Raw genomic sequence first — 26,941 nt, forward strand, 5'->3', positions numbered from 1 at the left:
GCCACTGCTGGAGGGCAGAGCTGAGGCTCGGAATAATCAGGGAAAATGTTTTTATCTCTAAAATTTTAACTTACAAGTTAATTTTATGTACTGTTAGAGGACTGCTAAGTGTCACATTGATGACAGAACTTCTTTGAAGTGCCTTTCTTTGGTAGAATTTGGGCTTTGGCTACTTTTTGTGCGCTTAAAAAATCGTCTCGTTGTTTTCCAGCCCTTATGTAAATCCTGTGCATTCTGGTGTTTACTTACTCCTGGGCACCTTTGTTCTCAGGAGCAAGCAGTGGTTTTGTTTCTGGGACAGGCAGGATAAGGAGTCGGGACTGACTGTCGGCCCAAGAGGGAGCTCTTCCCTGGGGCCTGGAACTGGGGCCATAGCAAACGCGAGCTTGGAGCAAGCGAGAGAGTGGAGCCTTGAGCTCTGGGAGCCTTTACAGGGTTCAGGGCCTAGTGCCTGTGCCTGGCTGGTCCAGCTTCATCCCAGGTCTTCATGCCAAGTCTCTGGCCATCCTCCCAGAGCTCCCTGCAGCCTTGCTGCCCAGAAGGGAATAGAGGGAATAAAGGGGAAGGGCCTGCCTGGCCTGAGCTGGGCTGCAGCCAGGGTATCAGATTTTCCTGGCCTGGTGGGAGGTCTCCTGCTGGGCCAGATTCCCTTTCCAAAACTGAAGTTTTGTTTTGCCAGTAAATGATTCTGGTTAACACAATGTTCCAAGGCTCTGGGTCAGTTGACCCCCCCCCCCCCTTCGTGCCCTGGGGAGAAGAGAAGAGGGAGTGGACTAAAGAAGAGAGAAGAAAGGCTTTGCTCAGCAGGCGGGGATCTGGGTGCACGGCATCCCCCCACCAGGCCAGTCTGGGCTCGGAACAAGAGCAGGAACATACTGTGCTCTTGGTGCCCTGGCAGAACTCTCCAGAACCGCTCATCCTGCTTTCCCCCCTGCCCCCCCGCCAGGAACCAGTAGAGCTCCCAGGCATCATCGTCAGTCTATTCTGTTCTGAGGGGTGTGACTTGGGTCCTCCTAACTCAGCTCCACTTCTTACCCCCCCTCCACCTTCCATCAGAACTGTAACTTGTCCAGAAGTGAAGAGAGAGTGTGTTTCGCCGAGTTTCCATCTTTGGGATGTCTTTGCCTTGGAAGGCTCCCGTTGCCAGTGTCTGGTCAGTGAGCAGCTTGGCGAAGCTGTCTTCCTTGAGGGCAGGGTGTGGAGGCACATGCCACCACCACTCGGCTGCCGGGGGCACTTCCCTGGACTTCCCTCTGGCTGCCTGGGGCTCCTGCCACCACGGCAAGTTCCCAGACCTTAGCCACATACTAGACTGTGAGGCTGTTTCCTTAACAGGAAACAATCCGTCTGCTCCCTGGCACAAAGCAGGCCTCCCACTCATTGAGGACAACTTGGGAGTTTCTTCCTTTCCTTCTGGGAGTGCGCCGTGTCTGGGTGAAAATTATACCTCCTGGCAGCTGCTCTAATAGCTGGGAGGGAAGCAGTGAGTACAGTGGAGAAAGGGCAGCTCTTGGCACAAGCTAGGGCCCTGGTATCTGGCCCAGAAGAGAGGGTTGGAAGAAGAAAATTCTCTGGTCTGTGCTAAACCCATTGTGCTGCATCTCGGAGATTCTCAGGGTCTCCTCAGTTCATCCCTGTGTGGTTCCAGGGTCCATTATAGCAGAGAAAGAGCTTGAGGCCGGACAGATGCCATCTCTCCCCTCACAGGCAAATCTCCCCTCCCCACGCCCTCTCCCACCTCCCGCTTGCACCAAAGGGAGAGAAGGGGGACTCCTAAAAGCCGTCCTGAGGCACTAGGCCCAGAGCAGTGAGGCAGCTTGTCCTGTCAGTTTCCACCAGCCAGGCAGGCAGTATAGACACTGGCCCCATCCCGAGCCTGTGGGTGGGCAGGGACAACCTCTCTCCCTGGGAACACACGCGCTTTGTTTGCACTGATGTCACTGCAGCTCCTTATCGCCAAGCCGCCAAGTTGGATTTCCTTGAATGGTGCCGTCACTGTTGTCCCAGCTCCAGCCGGGCCCGGGAGCTCCTGCCCACTTCCTCTGTCTGGAATGGCTGTGGGGTCTGGAGGCTTGGGAGTGGGGGCTGGGATGGGAAATTTGGGGTTGGATCATTGGAGCAGCAGGTATCAGCACACTGTCCCCAGCACATAGGCCACACATGCCTCCCCCTCTTTCCCTTACAACCAGCCACCCTAAGTACCTCTTCAATTGCATTTGCCCTTCTCGGATCTCCTGAGATTCCTTGTGAGGCCCAGAGCTGAGGATCTCCTTCATCTTGACCTGCTAGCAGCCTCTCGCCGGTCAAAGACTCAGCTCTCCCAAAGGATGGGCCAGTCTATACCCTGCCCTCCACAGTGCCGTGAGCACAGTTAACCCAGTGCCCTCCTGTCCCACTGCCCAGGTGACCACTGACTGGGACCTTCAGAAGGGCACAGGCTGCACTGAGGGCCACACAGGCACCTCAGCCGCAGCCCCCCTGGCAGCCGGCATGATAGCCCTCATGCTGCAGGTGCGGCCCTGCCTTACCTGGCGTGATGTCCAGCACATCATTGTCTTCACAGCCACCCAGGTGAGATGCCACCAGGCAAACACGTGAACTGGCCCAGCCGACCCCCAAGTTCTGGCTCGAGGACTTCCAGATTCCAGGTGTTAGGTGCCAAATGCCTTTCAGAGTCGCATGGGTATAGAACAGGGGTGGGGAGTCCGTCACCAGAGACCTCAACTCATTGGTACCTATTTCTGATGGTGCCATTTTACCTGCAGAGGAGAACTCTGGCCGGGTTTCCTCACTGGAGCCTGACTCCTGGCTCCCTCTCTGGAAGCAGGCCTTTGGGGTGGTGACATCATGGAGCAGCTTTCCTTGGGGAACCCATAACCAGTGGCTTTAGTGGGAGAGTCTGGATTGGAGCAGCAGCAGGGTGAACAGGGAGGCTGGAGATGGGTTGTTGAGATCACTTTGGAAATCCAGGAGACTAATCGGGACCTCTGTCCTCAGTACGAGGATCGCCGTGCAGACTGGATCACCAATGAGGCAGGCTTCAGCCATAGCCACCAGCACGGATTTGGCCTGCTCAAGGCTTGGAGACTCGTTAACGCAGCCAAGGTGAACAGGTGTTAGCAGGGCAGGGAGTAACGTGGAATGACCAAGGGAGGGGCTGACTGCCTATCCAGGCGTGGGGAACCTTTTTTTTGCCAAGGGCCATGTGGATATTTATAACATCATTCATGGGCCATATAAAATTATCAACTTAAAATTAGCCTGCTGCCCTAGCCGCTTTGGCTCAGTGGATAGAGCGTTGGCCTGCAGACTGAAGGGTCCCAGGTTCCATTCTAGTCAAGAGCACATGCCTGGGTTTTGGGCTTGATACCTGGTGGGAGGCGTGCAGGAGACAGCTGATCAATGATTCTCTCTCATCATTGATGTTTCTATCTCTCTCTCCCTTCCTCTCTGAAATAAAAAATATATATATTAAAAAAAATTAGCCTACTATATTTGATCAAATATTTAATTACCTCACCCCTAATGCCTTGGCAGGGCCCAACCAAATGATATCATGGGCCTTAAACGGCCCGCAGGCTGGATGTTCGCCACCCTGGACACCATTGTCTGGCACTTTGTAAGTGCTAAATAAATGTTCATTCATTTATGTACCCTCATCCCAGCTGACACCCATTTTACAAATGAGGAAGCAGGCTCAGCATGTTCATTGAAGTTTCCAGAGCATTTTTAGGGAGTGCTGGGACCTGGTACCCCTTGGGACACAGTGCTCTGGTTCTCATCTTCCACCTGGACACCCCTTTCCTCTGGTTTTGGATTCGGTGCCATAGGGAGCACTCGGTGTCGCAAGAGCCTCAGGAATGGAAGAAGGTGATGAGGACAGGAAAGATAGATCTGGGCCCTGAAGATCAATGGATGAGAAAGAAAAGGAGTCCAGTCTTGTTTGTTCATCCACCATCTCCCCTTTTCCTTTAACAGATTTGGACATCTGTCCCTTACTTAGCTTCCTACGTCAGCCCTGTGTTAAAAGAGAACAAGGCTATCCCACTGTCCCCCCACTCCCTGGAGGTACTGTGGAATGGTAAGTAGTCCACAGAAAGGGGGTTTATCTTGGGGCGGGGCGAGGGGGAACTCACCCTCCCTGGGCTCTACCCCTTCCTTTAGGAGCTGAGCTTCAGCCAAACCTGTGGCATGTCCATGGCCATTTTAGGGCATGTTGCTGCTTCTGAGTGGCTGCCCGCGGCCCTGCAAGGCCTTCCTCCCAGTCGCTGGGAGAGGAAAGGAGCTGCTGAGCCACTGATGAGAAAGGCTTTGGGGAGCAGGGTTGGGCCTGGAGATGAGGCACGAGTTGAAAGATGTTCCTTTGCATTCCAAGCTGAGAACTTGCCAGACAGTTCTCGTCATCCTAGTGGCCTTTGGATGAAGTGAAGGAGTTGAGATTTCTTTGATTCTCAACCTTGGCTAATACAGAGAGAGTCGCAGGGGCCTGCTGGGGGTGACAGAGGAGAACGGGGTCTCCCCGGGCTGTGGTTGCCCTTTGACCCGCCTCCGTCTCACCATCCCCAGGGCTGTAAGTCAGTGGTTGGTGTTGAGCACAGAGATTGGGCGCCTCCCAGGAGAGTGTCTGTACTTTCCCAGAGTTCCCACGTGATGTCCCCAGCTCCAGCTCCTCGGGGACTTCCTGTCCCTTGAGGAATTTGACAGTTATTGGCTATTTTCTATGAAGATTGAAGCATGTCATGTGCTGTGCCCAAACTCGAACCCCGAATTCGCAGGAAGTGATCCACCCAGAGCAACTACGAGAGGATGAGCAGCCGAGGGAGCTCAGAAAGGAGGGTCAGGCAGCGTCCCGCAGGAGAAGGTGTCCAGTCTCCCTGACCATGTCAGTGGGTGCCTGGTTCCCTCTAGGTGGAAGGAAGTCCATGAGTGCCATTCTCTGCATGTTTCCTAAAAGGGACCTTGGAACGGGCACGAGGCATCGGCCAGGGTGGGCAGTTCAGGAGCAGTCCCAGGAACACAGCTCATGGGAACCCAGGCTTTGTCTTGGACACTCGTGTGTCTTGGAGATGGTGTGCCCTTTAACTCCTGCCCCAGGACTGCACCCTGTCACTTAGTAACACAGTAACCCACAGTCACATCTGTCAGGTGAGGGGTTGACTTAGAGGAGGGTCAGGGTCCTTTCCAGCTTTGTCATCCTCTGCTCCCACTACCCAGGGCTGTGGCCCAGCATGTCTGACAAGCTCCCTCAGGTATAGAGGCACCTGGCTACTGCTTGTCTGTCGTTAGGGAGCACGAGAAAGACCAGGTTGTCCTGGGCAAAGGAGACTATAGGTGGGGTAGTGGAGAGAGGACGAAGCCGGAGTGTGCAGACCCTGGAAATTGGGCTGGTGGAGCCTGTCGTCCGCGCGGAGGGCGCCAGCAGGACTCGGCTAGTGTCTGAGCTCTGGGGGTGTCGCCGCCTCTGTGGGGATCAAGTAGCCCTGAGGAGACAGCAGAAGGCACACGTCTGTGTCCTTGGAGGTGGAAGGAAGTATGTCCGGTTAATAGAACGTTGAGCAAGTTAGTCCTAGACCATCAGGAAGGCTCTCCCCTAGAACCCCACTGAAGTCTTTCCACCAAGCTCCGGTGATTCCGTGTGAGGGCTGGAGAGGGACTTCTGGTGCGCAGGGAGCTGAACAGGACAAGATAGAAGGGAGGGGAAATGCCTCGAAGACTCTGGAGCAGTGATGGCATGTTCTCTGTGCTGAGCGCCGTGGCCACTGGCCCTAGGAGGCTGTTAAACACTTGAAATGTGGCTAGTGGGACTGAAGAACAACTTTATAATTAAATTCGAATAGCCATATGGCTAGTGGCTACCATATTGGGCAGTGCAGCTTTAGAGCAAGACAGGTTTTTATTTCTTCCCATTGGCAGGAGGACACAGGGAAGGGATGGGGGCCCTGGGTTCCTTTAGATCAGATTCCTCTGAATTCTCCACCAGAAAGGTGGAGAGAATGGGGTTCAGGGGGATTGTCTACAACACAGGAGAGTCTGTGTATTTATAGAAGGTTCCTGAACACCACTTGCACTTTCCTTTGATCCTTATTGGCAGCCTGAGTGTGTGGTTAGCCCACTGCCTAGGCATGAATCCTGTTCCTTCCCTTCTCCACCTCCTCCCACTCCAGCCAACCACCCTCTCCACGGATTCCTCCTCCTGCCTTCATACATCCTCGCTCGCCTGTCAGGAAACACATTAAAGTCCCCGCCACCCTTCAGCCTGTCACCTTTTCAAAGGAATCATCTAAAGCCATTGCTGCTTGTGTCACACCCTCTCTTGACCGCTGACGCTTCGCTTCATCACTCACTTTTTTTTTTTGTTTTGCAACACTTCTTTTTTTTTTTTATTGTTTGAAGTATTACAAATAATAGTACATATGTCTCCTTTTTTTTCCCCCCATTGACCTCCCCTCGGCCTCCCCTACCCCCCAGTACATGCCTTTACCTGCCCCGCCCCCAGTGTCTTGTATCCATTGGTTATGCTTATATGCATGCGTACAAATCCTTTGGTTGATCTCTTACAGCCCCCGCCCTCCCCTCATCACTCACTTTACTTCATTCATATTCTCCTGGTCGGACCCCAGGGCTGGCTCAGAGCTCATCCTTCGACCTGTTGCTGTGACCCTATTAATGAGGCCCTTGCGGCAGCCTCTCTGCGCCCCCAGCGTCCATGACCTCCTTGCTCCATGGCCTCTTCTCGGAGCTCTGCCTGGGGCACTTGTTTTCTTGTTTGCTCATCCCACTCCCAGACACAAGTGCTTCTGGGCTCACCCCAGGTTCCTGGTCCTCCTCGGCATTTCTTCGCGACAGGGCAGCGGGGGACTTCAGCTGCCACTGCTCGCACAGGAGTCCTAGAGCGAATCTCTTCTGATCTCTTACCAGGGAGGATAGGCATCTTCACAGTTTCCCCGAGATCCTGGGCAAAGAAAGCCCTGGGGTCTTCTGGTCAGAGGGTAAGAGTTGAAAAAGACCCTTACTTACCAAAGGCCAAATAATAACATGATGATCCACTAAGACTTGAGTGCTTTTTATGTGCCAAGCACTGTTCTAAGTATTAACTCATTTAAAGTATTAACTCATTTAATTTTAGTGTTCTCACATACATTGCCACCCAGTGCCTGTATAGACCAATGAGAACCACCCAGTGCCTGTAGAGACCAATAAGAACCACCCAGTCCCTGTATGGACCAATAAGAAATGCCATTGTGGCCTGGCCCATATGGGTCAGTGGTTGAGCATCGACCTATGAACCAGGAGGTCATGGTTCAATTCCCAGTCAGGGCACATGCCCGGGTTGCAGGCTCGATCCCCAGTGTTGTGGGGCATGCAAGAGACAGCTGATCAATTATTCTCTCTCATCATTGATGTTTCTATCTCTCCCTTCCTCTCTGAAATCAATAAAAAATATATATATATAAAGAGAAATGCCACTGTGTGCACATGCTCACAGACAAGCACTCACAGGGCTCTTTGGGTCCCTTTCCCTTTCATTCCGTGATGCTGTCATTTACCATTGACAGCCCTCTGTGCATTCATGCTCTCCTCCAGCTATGCTATGGCTGTTTTCTTCATTTATCCATTCCTGGGTCACTGTCTGCTGTTGGCTAGTCCACCAATACATGACATGAACGAAATTGCTGGTTTCCTTATCACCTCTGGAAAGCCAGTCTGCTTTTCAAGTTTCTCCCATTGTTCTTGCCATTACTGTTCCCGAGCCTCCCAAACTTTAGACTCTGGAGTTTTCAATCCCTCTGTGTCCCTTGCCTCTCCTCAGGTCTTCACCTGTCCTCTCCTGCAATTTAACCTTTCATTTATTTCCCTGAAATGTCCTTAATTGATTCATTCGCTCTACAAATCAGTGTGATCTACCTCATCCCAGGCACTGTATGACATTTCTGTGATTCAGAGGGAAGACAGTCCATGCGGTGGGGGTGTCAGAGGCACCACAGTCAAGATGACAAGCGTCAGGATACAAGCTAGCTGGAAGAAGAGGTGGTGAAGGGACTGCAGGCCGCAAGGGTAACACTTGGGGCGCCGATGGGATCTCCGCCAATGGGATCTCCGGGGAACTGCAGGTCCTGTGGTCTGGCTGCAGCGTGGGGAGTGAGGGAAGAGGAAGATTTGAAAGTGCAGGCAGGAGGCCAGTGGCCAGTGTGTCTTGAAGTCTGAGGGGAGCCTTTGAGATAAATTGTCACCAATCAATGTTAGCAGTAAGGGAGAAGAGCAGTCAAAGAGACCCCCAAGACCTTAGCTTTTAGAGATGTTATTAACTCCTTACTGATGACATGATATGAGGCTTATAGAGTCCATTAAAAGAATCTGGGAAGGGGAAGCAGTGGGGATCACTGATAAATAAGATTAGCCAGATAGTCATAATAAGCTTGGGTGTTGAGATCATCCGTTCTACTTGTATATATGTTTGAAGTTTCCTATAATGAAAATTTATATGTCAATGTATGTATTTCTATAAATATTTCATATATTTTTCAATATATAAGTCAAATTATTTCCAAGTTTTTAGCTTGGGCAACTGGTTAGATGGTGATGCCAGCAAGTGATATTAAGGATGCAGGAGGAAGAACAGATCCCGGCAAGGGTGGTGGAGTGAAAAGCACCGGAAGGGAAGTTTGGCTCCGCTATGTTTTAGGCTCCTCTGTGTCATCTAAAGGTTATATCCAAGAAACAATTGAATGAATAAGTGTGTAGGTCTAGACTGGAGGTGATGATTTGCGAGTCACCAGCATAAAAAGGGAAGAAAAAAGTCTGGGAAGAGTGAGATTCCCAGGTTGGCGGATAGATGAAGGATAAAAAAGGACCCAGGAGCCTCTGAAGAAGACAACTGACGAGAGATCTCCTGGGAGTGGGAGAAAGGTCAGGAGGGTAGTGTTACAGGCACCGAGGACAGTGGTGCTGAGAGAGGGCGTAGACAGGGCGGAAAGTGTCCCTGGCTCATCAGCGAGGCCACAAGGACGTGCTGTTTGAGTGCGCTCAGAAGGGCAGGAGCTAGACTGCAACTGGTGGAATAATTAATGGGACAGGAGATTTCTGGTTAAAGATGGCAAATTGAACACATGCTTTTATCTCTGCTTTCTCCCAAAACCTCACCAAAATAAGAATAAAGGAATAAAAATGGCATAAGCACAAGGACAAAGAGAATGAGAGAGGAGACCACAGCAAATGAGATATTTCATCACATTTTTGGAAGATGGAAGTGAATGGAGAAGTGAGCAGGGCTAAGAAAATCAAGTAGCAAAATACGCGCAAGGGCGATGCTAAGAAACAAGCCCTTCACACCACAGAACCCCAAAGGCACAGGAAGGACTTGGAGGCCCCGCGCACTGCAGAGGACAGAGATGAGGTATAAGACTAAAAACAGGGATCAGTTAAGAGGAGGACTCCCAAGGACCTACTCCCATCTTTAGCCCCTTCCTTATCTAGGCAGGAGTTGGGAAGTTCATTCTCCACAGCCAGGGACCCAGGTATGGTGAAAGCCAGGAAGTACACGGAGAGGAGCCCTAGGGGTGAAATTGGTTAGCTAGCGGTACTTACACAGAGAGAGGCAAACCTTTCCCAGCCAGCAGCTGCTCGGATCCAAGAGCACTGGCAGCCAGGAGACTGGAAACTTCCTCTCTGGAAAAATGGAATGATTTCCCTAGCCGGTTTAACTCAGTGGATAGAGTGTCAGCCTGTGGACCAAAGTCCCTGGTTTGATTCCGGTCAAGGGCACGTACCTTGGTTGCAAGTTCCTCCCCGGCCCGGCCCCTGGTCAGGGCACGTGTAGGAGGCAACCAATTGATGTGTTTCTCTCAGATGGATGTTTCTCTCTGTTTTTCCCTCTCTCTTCCACTCTCCCTAAGAATCAATGGAAAAATATCCTCGGGTGAGGATTAACGCACACACACAAAAAAGAAAAATGGAATGATCCCTTATCAAAAGACACAGATACTGATATGTGGGCCCCTCCATGAAACAGTCCTGTCCCAGTCCAGTTCACTTTAAGGAAGCCCACTGAGTGGAAAGCTCCACCCATGGTTAGAGCTTCCGACTGGCTTTTAAAGATAATAAGGATCATTGGCTATTTGAAAAAGTGCTCCAAATACCTCCCGAATTTGGAGGAAAATTTTTCCAGTCAATAAACCCAGCCTAACTAATAACCATATGGGAAGGCAGGATAAGGAAGGATGTTTTCAGATGTGTAAGTCTCGTGCTCTGTTGGTCTGAAAGCGCTAGGAGATGTGCTCCTCGGCAGTGAAGAGGAACCAAGAGAAGAAAAGGTTAGAAAGGAAGGAAAGCAAGCAAGGGAGGGATGGGGTGGAGGGAGAGGGAGAGGGTGCAGAGAGGAAGCGAAGCCGAGTGGGAGGCAGAGGAAGGTCCCAGCCCAACAGCCATGCAGCAGGTGGAAACGGGGCAGAAGGGTCCAGAGAGATCTCCAGTGGGAAAATGGTACTGAGGAGCCTCTGACTTGTTTGTTCATTTGAAGAATAGTATCCAGAGGAGTTAAATGGTTCTTTTGTGAAGTTTGGCAAGAAGTAACGGTAGGGATGTGAATTTAAGTTCACCAAAAAACGGGTCAGTTATTCACTCTAGAGGGGAAAACAGCAAATTAGTCAGGAAATGACATATCATCATTGTACATACTTGACTTAATTCCATATATTTGTAAAGTCATTGTATGTTAAACAAAATATTGATCTAACCCAGTGGTCGGCAAACTGGCTCGCAAGCTGCGGTTTGCCGCTCTGTTGACTAATGAGTTTGCTGACCACTGACCTAGACTCTCAATTCCAATAATTACAGGCTGTTGTTGTTCCTTGTGATTAAGCCCCTGTCCCAGTGGTCGGCAAACTCATTAGTCAACAGAGCGACAAACCGCAGCTCGTGAGCCGCATGTGGCTCGCGAGCCGCAGTTTGCCAACCACTGATCTATCCAAAAGCTGTGATGTAATTACTTTGAGAAGGCAGAGGATCGGGCAAGGTAGGGAGAAGACATGGGCTTGAAGTTAAGTCCTTATCTACTGTAATCGAAGGTCAACAATCAGTGCCTTTATTGATAAACCATGAAATAGCCATACATGCTTATTACTTAGAAACATGAAGGTAGATCCCAGAAGAAAACAACTAAAATCAATAAAAGGTGTTTGCTCCTGGGGAGTGGAGGACAAAGGTGGCGAGGAGCGGGTAGGGAACTGCTCTGTCACATCATAAGCACTCCAGACCCAGTCTCGCCCCTGCCGTGGCTACTCCATATTTTATATAAACATGGGAAAGCAGAATCTGCTTCAGGTTTGTGCCAGCTTAATTCCAGAGATACAGAAATGTTACTCCCATGTAGCTCTATTTTCTTTACCCACTTTTTTGGTGTGTTACAAATATTACACCTGTGCTTGGGTGTGGAGAGAGCAGAGTGCCTGAAGAATGGCTCCTCTGTGTATAACACATCCAACAGCAACTTGGGCTTACTCCTCACGGGTGGCAGGATACTATGGCCTTCTGTGACATTATGCCCTATACATGAAAAAAGAATTAAGTAAATAAATAAATATTACAGCTGTGGTTACAAACACAGTAATACACCGTGGTGACTACTTTACCATATGTAACCGTTTTCTTAGCCCAATACAGCCTTGCTCCCACTCACCTTTCTTGTGCTGTTATTGCAAGTATAGCACATTCCTATGTACATTGTATACAAATTGTATGTAATTACTTCTTTTGGTTTAATATATTTTTATTTATTTCAGAGAGGAGGGGAGAGGGAGAAAGAGAGAAACATCAGTGATGAGAGAGAATCATTGATCAGCTGCCTCCTGCACACCCCCTACTGGGGATCAAGCCCACAACCCGGGCATGTGCTCTGACTGGGAATTGAACTGTGACCTCCTGGTTCATAGGTTGACGCTCAACCTGAGAGCCACACCAGCCAGGCTGTAATTGCTTTTTAAATCAGTTAAGAGAAGGAGATACTATTCACTTAAACTGGCTTCTATAAGGACACAATTACATTTACTGGTGCTTTCTTTTTTTCTTTGGATTTGAATTGCCAACTGGGACCATTTCCTTTCAGCTTAAAGAACTTCATTTAGTATTATAAGGTGGGTCTGCTGACAACAAGTTCTCTCAGACCTTGTTTATCCAGAAGTATCTATTTTGCTTTTGTCTTTGAAGGATAACTACTGGATTGTAGGACTCTTGGTTGACAACACTGCCTGTGAGAGTGGCTAGATCTTGCATTTATTAGAAAAAGACTTTAAAGTAGCCATTATAAACATGTAATAGAGAGAGAAGAGAAGTCATGATTAAGTAGAGAAAGATTTGAGCCCTGGCCGGCTTTGCCCAGTGGTTAGAGTATTGGCCATTGGACCAAAGGGCTGTGGGTTTGTTAAAATATATATTTTATTGATTTTTTACAGAGAGGAAGGGAGAGGGATAGAAAGTTAGAAACATCGATGAGAGAGAAACATCCATCAGCTGCCTCCTGCACACCCCCCACTGGGGATGTGCCCACAACCAAGGCACATGCCCTTGACCGGAATCGAACCTGGGACCCTTTAGTCCTCAGGCCGATGCTCTATCCACTGAGCCAAACCGGTTAGGGCAGGGCTGTGGGTTTGATTCCTGGTTAAGGGCACATACCTAGGTTGCAGGTTCAATCCCCAGCCCCGGTCAGGGCATGTGTAGGAGGTAACCAATTGATATGTCTCTCTCACATTGATGTTTCTCTCTCTCTCTCTCTCTCTCTCTCTCTCTCTCTCTCTCTCTCTCCCCTCTCTTCCCCTCTCTTCCCCTCTCCCTTCCCCCCTCCCTTTTACTCTCTCTAAAAATCAAAGGAAAAAATATCCTCAGGTGAGGATTAACAAAAGAAAAAAGTAAAGATTTGATGATAATGTTGCATCAAATAGAAAATATCAATAAAAACATAGAAATTATTAAAAACAAACTAAATAGAAATTCTGAAGTTGTAAAGTATGACTAAAACATTCACTAGAGGGATTCGACAGCAGATATGAATTGGCAGAATAAGAATAAGTGAACTTGAAGATAGATTGGTAGGTATGCAAACTGAAAAACAGAAAAAAGAATAAAGAAGATGAAGAGTCTTAAAGATATGGTGGATACCATTAAGTGAACCCATATATGTGTAATGGGAGTACCAGACAGAAAGGACAGGAGCAGAAAGAAAGTCAAAAAAATAATGACTGAAAACTCTCCAAATTTACCAAAGAACACCACCTACACATCCAGGGATCTCAAAGAACTGAATTCCAAGTAGGATAAATATAGAGATCCATACACACATTGTAAAAATGCTAGAAGTCAAAGACAATGAGAAAATCTTGAAAGCAGCAAGAGGAAAATGACTCCTTACTTACAAGGGAAGCCCAATAAACTAGCTGCTGATTTATCATTAGAAACTGTTGCCCTCGCTGGTTTGTTTGCTCAGTGGTTAGAGTGTCGGCCTGCAGACTGAAGGGTCTCGGGTTTGATTCCCGGTCAAGGACATGAACCTCGGTTGCAGACTCGATTCCCAGCCCAGGTCAGGGCACATGGGGGAGGCATCCAATCAATGTGTCTTTCACATCGATGTTTCTCTATGTCTCTCTCCCCAACCTCCCTCCCATTCTCTAAAAGGCAATGGAAAAATATCTTCAGTTGAGGATTTAGAAAAAGGAAAAAGAGCCCGGCCGGTGTGGCTCAGAGAGGGTCGAGCTATGAACCAGGAGGTTACAGTTCAATTCCTGGTCAGGGCACATGCCCGGGTAGCATGCTTGATCCCCAGTGTGGGGTGTGCAGGAGGCAGCCGAACTAAGTTCTCATCATTGATGCTTCTCTCTCTTCATCTCCCTTCCTCTCTGAAATCAATAAAAAATATATTTTAAAAAAGAAATAAAGTTTTTTTAAAAAAGGAAAAAGAAACAGTGGAGGCCAGACCACAGTGGGTACATTCAAATATATTCAAATTTCTCAAAGAATCAGTTTACTTTTAAAACCATGTACACTCTTTTTTTAAAAAAAAATATATTTATTTTTTTACAGAGAGAAAGGGAGGATAGAGAGTTAGAAACATCGATCAGAGAGAAACATCCATCAGCTGCCTCCTGCTCACCCCATACTGGGATGTGCCCGCAACGAAGGTACATGCCCTTGACTGGTATCAAACCTGGGACCCTTCAGTCCGCAGGCCGACGCTCTATCCACTGAGCCAAACCGGTTAGGGCCATCTACACTCTTTTAATAGAAAAAAAAAATGGTAAGGATGAATGGAAGGGTAAGAAGTAGACAGTGAATATAGACATCCTTTTAAAGAAGTTTTAATAGCAAAGAAAATGAATAATATGATACTTGTATAATCTTAACATTTACTAGGTACTATTCTAATTACTTTATGTATATTAACTAATTTATCAACTCTGTGAAGTAGGTACTGTTACTACCCCCATTTTACAGGTAAGGAAACTAATCCAATTCTCACAGTAAATGGCAGAGCTGAGATTTAAACTCAGGCTAGATGGCTCGAGTCCAAATTTTTTTTCTCCCTTTTAAAAATAATATGTATTTATTAATTTTTAGAGAGGGAGAGAGAGAGAGAAACATCAAGAGAGAAACATCAACATCAATCGGCTGCCTCCTGCACACCCCCTGCAGGGGATCGAGCCACAACCCGGGCATGTGCCCTGACTGGGAATCAACGGGTGACTTACTGGTGCATAGGTCAATGCTCAACCACTGAGCCACACCAGCCAGGCCAGAGTCCAAGCTCTTAACAGTAGATGGAAGGAAGTGAAAAATTGAGAAAGGGTTTATTAGTTTTTGTTTTTCATTTGTAGTAGAAAAGACATAAGCAAAATCTAGCCAGGAAAACGGGTAATTGGGCTGATCCAGTTTGGATTTCTGCCAGAAAGCTACTGTGAGTGGCAAAGAAAGCGAAGGGAGCTTGAGAGTGTACAGAGTGTTGGAGAGGAGCTGTGGGGTCCCGCTGGTTAGGAGCAACGACCTGGATGGATTTCTTGAAGAGCAAGACAATGAAGGGGTCAAGGAGGGAGTGGGAAGGTGGAAGGGCAAACGCTGCTTTCGGAGGAGGTGGGACATTGGCTTTGAAGTGTTTACAGATGGAACTGAAGGAAATTCACACATACACTCAGAAATCTAGATAGAGGTTTGCCAACATGTTATCTAGAGTTGTGGGAGCTCTTTTTTTTTTTTTCATTTTTGCTCAATTACTTCTCTAATTTGTCTTCAATTAATTTGTGTTGCTTATATAGTAAAAGCCACGATGAAAGTTACCAAAGCATTAGAATGAGGAGGTCCCAGGTAATGACAAGGCCGGTCTGCTCATGGAAGGGGTGCTGACATGGGATGGAGAGGTCTGTGGAGCCGAGGAGGTAAAGAAACACGAAGTATGGCACCAAGTAGGCAGTCCCCACGCACACAGGCGTCCTAGTGGATAACGGGGGTGCGCTCTTCTGGGAATGCAGTGAGGGGCCAGCAGCAGGTTGGGAAGCACAGAAAGTGGTGTCCCGGAGGGCTCAGCCTCTTCTCCTCTTCCTTCTCCAGTCATAGATCTCCCTGCTCACTCTGCCTCAGCCCTAGGATAAGGCAGGGACTTCAGCTGGCCTGTTACCTCCTACTCCCACTCCTGCCCGGCGCTGTGAAGAGGCACCTTCCTTATGCACTTTTTTGAGAACACACACACACACCTCCATTCTTGTTCAGTAACCTGTAAAGCTCTTGCTTGCTTGTTTAGAATAAGTTCGGAAAGCCCTTCTCGTCTTGGGTCCCTTGCCCCACCTCAGTGCCTCGGGTCCGTCTGAACAGGCGTGCTCGCCTTGCCTGTGAGGACACACCGGTGGGGAAAGGTGCTTTAGAAAGACTCTCCCTCAGTATTCTCCAATGAGTCTTCTACTTCAGTAGCTTGTTCTTTAAAAAACTTTATTTTAAAATAGTTTTAGATTGTAGGAGGTTGCAAAGAAATGTTCAGGGGAATTCCAGTTACCCTTTTCCATACGTTAATGTCTTAAATAATTAGAGTACACTATCAAAACCAGGAAAATGACATTGGTACAGTCCAGAGAGCTTTTGGCTTATCTGGATTTCACCAGTTAGACATGCACTCGTGTGCGCATGTGTGTGCATATGAAGTTCTACCACGTGCTGCCTTATATAACCAATACCACAACCACAGTTCAGAGCAGTCCCATCCTCACAGCACTCTCTCGTGTCAGCCACCTGGCCACACCGTCCCCTCTGGCCTGCCCCTAATGTCTGGTTTCCATCTCTAGTTATGTTACACGTGAACATTATAGAGATGAAATCATACACGATGTATCCTTCTGATTTTGATTTTTATTCAGCATAATTTCCTTGAGGTTTATTTTCTTAAGTATTTTTTTTAATTCTTTATGAAACAACTATTTCTACCTCTGCCTTTACATATGCCATTTCCCCTTCTAGAATACCCTCTAGCAACCTGCATTCATTTCCTTCTCTGTGTGCCTGAACCCACCCACTCATCTGGGTTCTGGTATTAGTTATGCGTGCCTCACGCCCTAGCATTTCCACTGGCCAGTGGAGGGCAGAGGCCATGTCCGACTTACCTTTGTATTCCCAGCATCTGGTGCAGGCCCTGAACTGTAGGCAGTGCTGGGGGAATTATGTGTCAGATACATGAACTGGTGAAGTTCTCCGTTTGGTTCTTGTACTGTGTCTTCTATGTGTTGTATGTGTTGTCTCCCCAACTAGCCTCCAAAGTGTAAAGGGCCTCAAAGCCGCCGCTGCCTCCCCTTGATGTGTGCACAGGCCCCCGGAGTTGCCGTGGTGCTCCTGTGTGGCGTCATGAGCACGAGCCTCTGTGTGTGTTGGGATAAAGTGGGTGTAAGTATCTATGGGGCTGGTGCCCAGCCTGAACCCCTTCAGTCAGTAGGACGGACCTGGAGATGTCGGGGCTGCAGACCTTGGAGCACGTGGCAGTGACGGTCTCCATCACTCACCCGCGACGTGGCAGCTTGGAACTGCAGCTTTTTTGCCCTAGCGGCATGATGTCCCTCATCGGTGCCCCCCGCAGCATGGACTCGTACGTATACCCGCACCCTCTGAGCCCTCTGCAGCAAGGCCTCTTCCAGGGAAGGAGACCTGGCCATGGGCGTGGTCCTGGGCCCATGGCGACCTTGGTGGCTGGCAGCTGGTCATTATGGGCTTCACACGAGTGCTTACGATGCTGACACAGCACTTCACACGTGTTCGCCAGTTCTTATGAGGACTGTGCAGGGTCGCCTGTGCGACCTCACGTTACAAATGAGGAAACCAGTGTGAGCTAGTGAACGCCCAAGAAAGCAGCCCTAACCCCAGCTGTCAGCCCCGCCTGTGCTCGCCCACCTCTGCCTCTTCCAGCACAGCACACGGACATGAGTCCCATGAGATCAGGGGCAGGGGACCCCTAGTGGCACCCTCCCTCCTCACAGCTGGCGACAGCTGCTGCACTTCCAGGGCTGCCACCGTGAGAAAAGGGTGGGTCTCTGCGCGCCTCCAGGTTTTCCACTCTGTTCTTCCCCCAGGGACCCCAGCGGCTTCGAGGACTGGACCTTTTCCACTGTGCGCTGCTGGGGGGAGAGGGCGCGAGGGTCTTACAGACTCGTGGTCAGGGATGTAGGTGAGCCTGCCCCTTCCCTCGGGCCCTGCCTTTCATGGCTGCCGTCTGGTCCCTCTGCATCCCAGAGTCCCCACAGGAATGGTCCCGTGTGGATACCTAGGACTGCCGCTGAGCCAGCTGGGTAGACCAGGAAGTAAGCCCCATCCCAGAACTGGCATTGGTGTCACATGTCCTCTGTGTTGCCTCTCGTGTTCCCCAGGGGCTGGTCTGCTTTCCTCAGGATAGCAACAGAAACTCCTTGTTCAAACCCCATTTCAAGCCCTTTCACATATAGCCAGCCTTTGCCAGCCCGCAGCAGGTAACTCTGGGGAGACTGGTCCACCTCCAGGTGTGCAGTGGTGGTGGGAGGTCCCTGCTTCAGGGAGGAGACTGGAAGTTGAGCCCATCCTCCCCCCTGCCAGTCCAGGTAGGTGTTCTCTAGACTGGTGGTTTCAGCCCTTCCTTGATTTAGTAGAAGGATTTCTTTTTTTCCAAGCAAAACCACAAATCTCTCATATTTTGAAATCTCAAAATATGAGAGAGACAAAGGCAAGCCCTAGCCATTTTGGCTCAGTGGTTAGAGTGTCAGCCTGCGGACTGAAGGGTCCCGGGTTTGATTTCAGTCAAGGGCATGTACCTCAGTTGCAGGCTTAATCCCTGGCCCCAATGGGCACTTGCAGGAGGCAACCAATCTATGTGTCTCTCTCACATCAATGTTTCTCTCTCTGTGTCTCTCCCCCTCCCTTCCACTCTCTCTAAAAATCAATGGAAAATGTCCTTGGGTGAGGATTAAAAAAAAGAGAGAGAGGCAAAACTTCTCTGCTTTGGAGTACCACTTTTCACCACCCCTTCCATCCCAAGGGGACACCGAGAGGCAGATCTGAAGAACCCTGGGCTCAGTAGACATGAGACAGCTCCTATGGCCAAGCCCTGTCACATGGCAGGAGCTCTGCTATCTGTGTGGCCGACAGAAGGGCCCGGCTCACGGCCCACCTCACTTGCTGCCCTAGGAGATGAGGTGCTCCCGGCTGGCACCCTCCGGCAATGGCGGCTGACCCTGTATGGCTCTGCGTGGAGTCCAGTGGACATCAGAGACAGACAGAGGTAGGTACAGAGGGAAAGGGGCTGCTCAGGCACTCCACCTCCCTGGGAACTCATCCTGCGTCCTCCTGCTTCAGCTCTGGGGGGATGATGGGGTGGGCAGATGGGACCAAGTTCAGCTGGGCAGCCTGTCTCCTTCTCCACAGACTCTTAGAAGATGCAATGAGTGGAAAGTACCTGCACGACGGCTTCTCTCTGCCCTGCCCTCCTGGGCTCAGAATTCCTGAGGAAGTCGGTTACCCCATCACCCCTAACACCCTCAAGGTGCTCGAGCTAACCCTCACACTGGAGGCGGGGATGGGGGGGCAGAGCTTGGTGGGATGGGCAAGGTGGTGGGAAGACAGGGTCGCCCCCCTGCCACCTGGTACTTCTTACGTAGGTAGATGCGTGGTTTGGGGCGGGAGAGGCAGCCCCTCGTGGGAGAGACTTTCTGAGCTCAGCGTTCTGGGCTGGGAAAGGCTGCGGGCCTTGGGAAACTGCCTCTAACTTTGGTGTGGAATTCCCCCAGACCCTGGTGCTGGTCGGCTGTTTTGCCACCTTCTGGACTGTGTACTACGTGCTGGAAGTCTACTTGAGCCAGAGGGATGTGGCCTTTCACCCAGTTTGTCGGAGACCCTGCCACTGGCTCCCAAGAAGCCGAAAAGCCAGGGAGGAGGGGGCAGAACTGGAGTCAGTGCCACTTTGCAGCAGCAAGGACCCTGGGGGAGTGGAGGCAGAGGCCGCAGGCCCTGTCATCGCTGCGGGTGCCCCGGCCCCAGGCCTGCAGGGCAGGGAGGAGCAGATGTGCTGACCGCCAGCAGCTCAGCCTGGCACAGGCTCTTCCTCCCCGGCAGGGAGCTTGGCAGCTGATCCCAAGTCCCGGGAGCCCTGGGAGCAGGCACCCCTGATGGGCACGTCCATCCGTCCATCTGTCCGTCCGCAGCCCAGAGGCTCCAGAGCACCTCTGACTGCGCTCAGGGCGGGCCAGGCTTTCGGAGGGGACGTGCGGAGGAGCGGTGCAGAGAACGGTGGCAGCAGCACAGGACCTTCCTGAACCGACAGCTTCCGGTGAGAAGGACTCAGATGGGATTGGTCCGTCCCTTGTGGGCAGGCCTCCATCCTGGCCAGTGGTGCGGGCCACGGACCCTCGCCCGCCTATGCAGGCGTGAGAAGGGGCCTGCTGCAGCCAGAAGAGCGTACCCACGGAAACATCCCTGGAGTCACTTGGGAAGAGGCCGCAGAGGTGGGGACTGGAAGGGCCCCGGATATCCTGTCCTTCTCAGGACCCAGGACCCGGAGCCAGCACTGTCCTCACCTTCCTGCCTAAGCCTTGGACCTTGGACATAACGGGTGTGGCTGTGGTCCTTCCGCCCAGTACACTGCCCTCAAGCCATTGCCTCAGTCTCCCTAATCAGAAGCCACACCTGAACCCCAGACTCCCTTACCATCCCCACCTTTCATCCGAAGGCTCTGGATGATGCTCCTGGACAACCCAGGGAGGGCCTGGCCCAGCTGCTGCTTCCCAGGGGAGTCTGCACAGGACTGGGAGGGTGCGGCCACTGCCACCCAGCCCAGCCGCCCTGTCCTCCTCCCAAAGTGCTCAGGGAACGGCCTTGCCCTCCTCCCAGCCCCCTGAGGCCAGCTGTCTGCCGGCAGTTCTGACGCCCCTTCTTGGCTCCCCCTCTTCTGAGCTTGTTGGTTGACTCAATTTTTTTTTTAACACTTAAGATTTGGTTTTCTCCTTTCACAGCAACTTCTGTTGAATTTTTTCTGCACAGCTTTTCCACAATAAAAAACTTCCACATAATTCTGCCACCCCCCTCCCATCTCCTCTTCTCTGCTAAGCAAGTTGCCAAGTAGCTCCTCCCCGTCAGTCCCCGAGGTCCACTCTCCTCTCCCATGGCCTGGACCCCTGAGAATTGCACCCGGGACCCTGCAGTGGGAGAGGTTCTTCAGAGGACGTTGGCCAGGGTCTCACAGATGCCCTGTTTCCCAGAACCACATAGAAGTGACGAGGGCAAATCAAACTGCCAGCCAGGCCTGAGAAAAGATTGATGTATATTTTCACCTTGAATTTCAACCCCCAAAATATTCCAGCAAACTTGGGGGGAGGTTGGGCTGTGTCTCCCTCAATGGGCATCTGTGGCAAGGAGGACGGTGGGTTTGTCCCAGCCCCAGCCCAGCCCCCTGTGCAGCCCAGGCTGGGGGAGACTGTGAAGAAGGCAGGGAGCTGGGGAGGGCCGGGAGCAGTGCTTCAGAAGAAGAATTGGGCTCGGGTGGGGCGAGTTGCCCAAGCGCAGTCCCCTGTGCTCAGTGATGGAGCTCGGAGCCTGGAAGCTGGCTGGGGCCTAGGAACTCGGGGTGTGGGAGGTGGGCGAGGAAGGAAGGCTGCAGCCGAGGAGCGGGGACGGCCAGGCTGGGGGCTGGTTGGCCCTCTAACTGATGATCTGCCGAGGCCGCCCGTAGCCCGTCATGCCAGCCTGGGAGGCCCCTCTGTTGCTGCCCATTTGCAGGCCAATGACATGCTTGCCCTCCTGCAGTTGGCTCTCTGTGAATTCCCGCTTGTGCTCCTGGGCTTTCCTAGAGGAGGGACCGGGTGACCACTTGCCAGGCCTGCTTGCCGGTTGCTCTGCTACTTCCTGGCTTGGCCCCTCTCCTCCCCCAAACCCCCCTTGCTCCTTTATCTAGCTTGGCCCTCAGGCTAGGAAGGCTGGTTGAGCCCCAGAGGTTAGGAAGGGAGGAGTCAAATAGTATTAGGAACCCATTTCCCCCTCTTAGACCTCATCCCTTCCTGGCTATCTGCTTCCCCAAATTACTCACACCATCGGGGGAGCCCAGGCCGCCCCCCTTCTCATGCGGATACCCGAACTTGGAGGAGCCACTTACTTCATAAACCAGTTGGGATCTCCACGGTAGTGCCCATCATTCTTGGTCACGGCCAGGCTGCCCAGGGCCATCAGGGTTCTCTGAACTGCTGCCATGTCTTTGCCTGTGGGAAGGGAGGGCAGACACAATTCAGGGCCTTGTAAACAGGACTCTCAAGGCGGCCTGCCCCACCTCTCAGAAAAACAGCCAACCTAGGGCAAGGTCACGGCAGAACCACCGAGGCTCCAGGGCCCCTGGTGTGTGCGCCCCTGTGAGTGTGCTGTAGTCTCCCCATACATCCCACTCCTGCTTCCATCATAACTGGTCCCTGCCTGAGCCAGCCGGCCTCACCCAGCTCCTCCACCCCTTTGTTCTCTGTACCTTCAAAGAGGTCAACCGTCTGGAACATGTCCGTCTTGGTGACGCCGTAGTCCTCGGCTGCCTTTAGGAACTGAGCCACCTGCTCCATCTGCTTAAAGACCATGGAGGGAGGGTTCTCGGGCACCTTCACAGGCTTGGCGCCGTCAGGGTACAGGCTGTTCACCAGCTTGCTCAGGATCTGCCAGGCAAAGACGCAGCTTGGCACCCAGCTCGGGGTGCCCGCCCCATGACACTTGCAGAATGGCATAGCCCGACCCCTCCCCAGGGTGCCACTCACCACGCCATTCTTCAGCCAGACCTGGAAGCCCAGGCGGCCGCGATCCGGGCGACCCACATCCGGGCCGCACTGCACTGCGATCCACTCCACCAGCCGCTCCTCCAGCTCTTCATCGTACTTCTTCTCGATCTTGGATTGCACCTCGCGGCTCATGCCGTAGGAGGGTCCCTTGTTGGCCATGTTTGGGGAGAGCTTAGCACCAGGCAGAGAAGGGAGAGGGCAGGGTCAGAACCGGCTGTGCTCTCCCCGCGCAGCAGCAGGTCTAGCTCAGTGCCCAACCCCCTAGACCCGTGGTCGGCAAACTGTGGCTCGCGAGCCACATGCGGCTCTTTGGCCCCTTGAGTGTGGCTCTTCCACAAAATACCACGGCCTGGGCGAGTCTATTTTGAAGAAGTGGCGTTAGAAGTTTAAGTTTAAAAAATTTGGCTCTCAAAAGAAATTTCAATCGTTGTACTGTTGATATTTGGCTCTGTTGACTAATGAGTTTGACGACCACTGACAGACCTTTGTCTTTCTCCGCTTGCTCCCTGGTTTTATTTTCTCGGCTCTGCCCCTCTGGGCCAAGCCTCCCCTCAGTCGGGAGACCAGGAGGCAGGAATCCGGGTCTCTGGCGGTCGTCGAGAGCAGGCTTGGTGAACTATGTTGTGAATGACCAGACATAAGTATTTTAAGCTTTGCAAGCCATATGGTCTCTGCCATTGTCCCACAAAAGCAACCTTAGGCAAGACATAGACAAATGAATATGGCTTTGTTCCAATAAAACTTTATTTATACAACTGGCCGGTATGGCTCAGTTGGGTTGAGAGTCAGCACCCAATACAGAGCTCTCTTTCTTTGGCCACATTGTGGAGGCCTCTGGAGGAGGCCACATTGGCCCCCAGAATAAAGCCGGCAGGTGTCTGTCCAGCCAGGTGTGAGGTGGTTCCCTCCGACTCCAGCTTCTCCCCTTTACTCTTCAGCCCAAAAGGGGCCCTCCAAACCCCACCCCTCCCCAGCGCTTTGCCAGGCCAACTCCGTCCTGGCCTGCCGCTGAAGTGGCTCCCACCTGCCCACACGGCTGGCGAGGGCTGGAAAGACAGCCGCCCAGGAGCTTGGGCCAAGGCGCTGCATTTCCTCAGGGAGCGCTGGTGCCCATGGAATCTCCCTCGTGCCCAGGTCCTTGCACCATGGGAGCAGCTTGAGTAACCACGAAGCCAGAAGCCAGAGTCCTCCAGGGATGTCCCAGAGCTGAGGACCTGCCTGTGCAGACCAGCAGCAGCTGCTGCAGGGCCTGGGCTGGTCCCCCTCCGGAGAGCCCGCTGATGGGAGGGGAGGCCGCAGGAGCAGGGCCAGGCGGGCAGGATGGGCAGACGTGGGCCTGGCTGCTCAACGGCCTGACCACAGGTATCAACCTGGGGCGGTGCCCAGAATCCATCTGAGAAGTTGCCCAGTGAGGCTGAGCCGTGCCCCAGCCTCAGGGAGGTCAGGGGTTGAGAAGGAGGGAGTGGCCTGAGGAATGACTGGTCAGCCTGTTCCCCGGCTCCCTCTCCACACCCTCCTCTATGGAGGCGACACCGCACCCCACTGCATAGCCAGCCAGCTGCACGCTCCGTCTCTGCCCCCTTTCCCCAGGCCCATGCGTGTCTGCGCGAAGGCAGTGGAAGCTCCCTCGGGGCTGGGACCACCTGGCATGTCGCTGTCCCTCCGGCCTCCACCCTCTTCAAAACCAGCCGGAGAGAGTGTGAGGTGGAGGGTTCATCTTCATTCTGGGCACTGGGCAACGCACTTCTCTCCTGAGTGTCCTGATTTGTAACGTGAGGGCCGGGCCACTGAGGGCAGGGTTCTCTCAGCACCTCCCCTCCCCTCCCCTTCCCCCCGCCACACCCCCAGCTAGTGATGCCAAAGAACCCAAGGCAGAGAGCTCTGCACTGGGCTACAAACAGCAAGCCCCTCCCTTCCCCAAACTATTCTGTGTCTCCTGCTCCCTCATCACCCAAGGGCTCCTGGGCAAAGCCCTATAGTCCAAACCACCAGTGAGCAAGGACAAGGGATCCCAGCTCACCCTGCCTCCCTCCTCCCTCCTCTCCGCTTCACCCCCATCCCAGGGCCGGCTGCATCCCTATGGTCCAGGCTCACTGACTTCCATGCCCTGCCCTCTTTTAAAAAAAACACAAAAAGTTTTTTATTAATTTTTAGAGAGTGGGGGAGAGGGAGAAACATTGGCTGCCTCCTCAAGCCCTCAGCCCAGGCATGCGCCCTGACCGGGAAACCTGGTGAGGAGCGTGCCAGTGCAGAGCTCCAAGAAGCCTGGACAGACCTGCCCAGCCTTGCCTTGCAGCTGCTGGGAGGAGGGAGGAGACCCTGCACCCCGGGGCGGTCCAGACAAAGACTCCTGGGACGGCGGGCAGGATAGTCTGCCGCTGGGCTTCGTGCCCCTGCCCTTCGACTTCTGTCAGCCTCCCCTCCCAAAGTCCCACTGCAAAGGAACCTCCTGGTTCCTTCCAGCAGGAACCTGGAAAAGCTCGCGAACCAGGGCCCCTCTGGGATGGTGGTTCCCTCTTCCAAGTAAAACACAGCTCAGAGGCGTGAGCCCCGTGCCCCCTGGGCACAGGGGGCAGGAGAGGAGGCTCGTCTAAGTTCTGGGGGCAGAGAAGAGCCATCTCAACAGCACCCAGAGGGGAGCCCAGGGTCCAGGCCTGCCCAGCCTGAGGGATCTACCCCGTCCCCATCCCCGGAAGTGCGGGCCCCACCCTCTGCCTGTAGGGAGGTGCCCTCTCTCAGTGTCTGGAAGGAGCTGTGTACCCAGAAAGTCAGCCCTCACCTCTGCCTGCACACTGCACCCTGCACCCTGCACCCTGCACCCTGCACCCTGCACCCTGCCTGACCAGGGCTTTGCGCCCCTCCCACTGCCACGGTGCTCTCCAGGCTGCGCAGCCCCGGGACCCCCAAGGGTCACTGCTCCCCAGCACTAGTGACTCACCTCCTCACCTTCTTCAACACCCCACCCTCCCCCCACACAGACAACAGAGAGCAGAGCCTACCACTCCCTCCACCCCGCTTAGTTCTCTGCTCCCTCCTCGCCAGCCAGGCATCCTGAGCACTTCAATAAGCCAGGCTGCCCAGTGAGCAACACGGCTCCAGACCCCTCCCGCCCATCCGCTAGGACCACCTTCCCACCCAGAGATTCAGGATGCACGGGATGCACTGCCCCGAGGGCAGGGTTCCCAGCTGGGAAGCTGCCACACCCCAGCCCCTGTCCAGTCCAGGCCCAGCTCCCTCCAGCCCCGGACAAATGCACTCACAGGGCTCCGCAGTGCAGGAAGGACTCAGCTCTGTCTGGACTTGGACAGACAGGATGGGGCGCTGGCTGGGTGAGGGGTTTAAAGGCCTGCTGCGGTGGTGATGTCAGCCTCCCCCCCCCCCCCCGCCTACTCACCCCCCTCATCCCCAGCCCCTCCTGCTGGCGGAAACGGGCTCCGTTCCCCACCCAGGCCCCCCAGTGAGTCGCAGAGGCTCCATATTTGGGGAAAGACACCAAGTTGGAGCATTCTGCCAGGCGGCCGGAGCATTCCCCGCATGCTTGGGAGATGGAGCGGACGGGCGGGGCTCGCTGCTGGGGAACCAGCGGGAAAGGCCTTTTATGGACAGGACCACGAAGGCTTCCCCGCCAGGACAGGGACAGCAGACTTAGGCTGATCCTTCTGCACTGCGCCCTGCCCGAGTTTGAAGGGAGGAGAAATTTCAAGAGGGTCCGGTCCGCCAGAGAGGAAAGGGGCCAAGGGGAGGAGGGGAGGCCCATCACTGAGGTTTGTAGGGAAAAGACCAGCCCCCTCTCCTCCTGGGCTTTACCTCTGGTGGGAGATAGGAACTAACCTTGACGGAGGACTGACTACATGCCCGATGCTTGGCAAATGCATTGTGAGAGCGTTAACTGTCAGCACCATTTTACAGATGAGGAAACTGAGGTCAGAGGGCATCTCAGCCAAGGCCACACGGTGAGTGGTGAGTGGCAGAACCCAGGCACCAAACTGACCAGCCGCCCGCCTGCCCTGTGGGAGCAGGAGAGACTGCCAGCCGCCCCCCCCTCCCCCACTCGGGCTGAGAGCTTTCTGCTGGGTGGGCCTAGGATCCTGTTCTTTAGGGTTCAGAGCAGCTGTCACCTGGTCCCCATCTAGAGGATTGCTAAGGCTGGCAGGGCCTGAGACCCAGCACTGGGGCAGGAGGCTCAGGTGTGCAGGTGCCTCCCTCCATCAGGAATTGTCCCTGCTGATCCTGGAAGCAGCCGGACTCCCTCCCCCAGGAAGGAAACCCGTGCAGATCTTGCTTGTCCCTGGCCTCAGGGGTATCAAGAAGGATAAAAGGAGGGAAAGGAGAGACTTTGGAGGACTCTCGGCTGCCCACTGAGGCACACGGCCCTAACCCCTCCATCACCCTAAGGCGCCTGCTGAAAGTCTGCACCCTACACTCTGCGGGCACACCCAGCACCAGCAGAGGGCGGGCCCCAGTCAGCCCTCCCTCCCTGCCAAAGGAAACAGCTCCATCCCTGTCCCCGGGACCCTGGTGGTGCAGAGCAATAGTGCCTCCCAGTGGTTTCTGTGGGAAGAAGCTGGAGAAGGAGCTGGGGATCTGCTTGTGTCCTGAATTCATGTAAATAAACCTTCCAGGTCATTTCAAAACCCTTCATCTAAGAGCAAGCCTGC

At 52.8% G+C, this 26,941-nt stretch overlaps 2 protein-coding genes across 7 annotated transcripts in view; one reads left to right on the plus strand and one right to left on the minus strand.

The window, feature by feature from the left end:
• PCSK7 (proprotein convertase subtilisin/kexin type 7) overlaps positions 1-20,559 on the plus strand; it is a 30,084-nt gene extending 9,525 nt beyond the window's left edge. For 2 of the 4 annotated variants that reach the window (XM_080642862.1, XM_080642864.1), the window contains 8 exons: positions 2,404-2,571; positions 2,998-3,105; positions 3,979-4,081; positions 16,948-17,104; positions 17,586-17,680; positions 18,670-18,763; positions 18,907-19,024; positions 19,269-20,558. In XM_080642862.1, the coding sequence (XP_080498988.1) occupies positions 2,404-2,571; positions 2,998-3,105; positions 3,979-4,081; positions 16,948-17,104; positions 17,586-17,680; positions 18,670-18,763; positions 18,907-19,024; positions 19,269-19,550 (1,125 nt within the window). In that variant the 3' untranslated portion in view covers positions 19,551-20,558. Of the gene's footprint in view, positions 1-2,403; positions 2,572-2,997; positions 3,106-3,978; positions 4,082-16,947; positions 17,105-17,585; positions 17,681-18,669; positions 18,764-18,906; positions 19,025-19,268 lie in introns of all 4 variants that reach the window. The other 2 variants (XM_080642863.1, XM_080642865.1) reach the window with 2 other exon arrangements.
• Positions 20,560-20,778: 219 nt separating this feature from the next.
• TAGLN (transgelin) lies at positions 20,779-25,664 on the minus strand. Of its 3 annotated transcripts, XM_080642868.1 has the most exons (6): positions 23,927-24,017; positions 22,759-22,899; positions 22,263-22,454; positions 21,986-22,163; positions 21,626-21,728; positions 20,779-21,319 (listed from the first exon to the last, which is right to left on the minus strand). In XM_080642868.1, exons 3-6 carry the CDS (start codon positions 22,440-22,442, stop codon positions 21,175-21,177), a joined length of 606 nt encoding a protein of 201 aa, XP_080498994.1. In that variant the 5' UTR covers positions 22,443-22,454; positions 22,759-22,899; positions 23,927-24,017; the 3' UTR covers positions 20,779-21,174. The 3 variants fall into 3 exon arrangements, with proteins under 3 accessions (XP_080498994.1, XP_080498992.1, XP_080498993.1); XM_080642866.1 differs by lacking the exons at positions 22,759-22,899; positions 23,927-24,017 and adding an exon at positions 25,544-25,664; XM_080642867.1 differs by lacking the exon at positions 23,927-24,017 and having other exon boundaries at positions 22,759-23,104.
• Positions 25,665-26,941: the final 1,277 nt, after the last annotated feature.

Source organism: Plecotus auritus, assembly GCF_963455305.1.
Source record: "Plecotus auritus genome assembly, chromosome: 9".
Classification (NCBI taxonomy): Eukaryota; Metazoa; Chordata; class Mammalia; order Chiroptera; family Vespertilionidae; genus Plecotus; species Plecotus auritus.

Coding starts and splice junctions, on each gene's coding strand:
- TAGLN (XM_080642866.1), bottom strand. CDS start 22,442: ATGGCCAACAAGGGACCCTCCTACGGCATGAGCCGCGAGGTGCAATCC. Junction 22,164..22,262: donor TCTGGCTGAAGAATGGCGTG/GTGAGTGGCACC, acceptor TTTGCCTGGCAG/ATCCTGAGCAAGCTGGTGAA. Junction 21,320..21,625: donor GATCCCAACTGGTTTATGAA/GTAAGTGGCTCC, acceptor TCCCTCCTCTAG/GAAAGCCCAGGAGCACAAGC.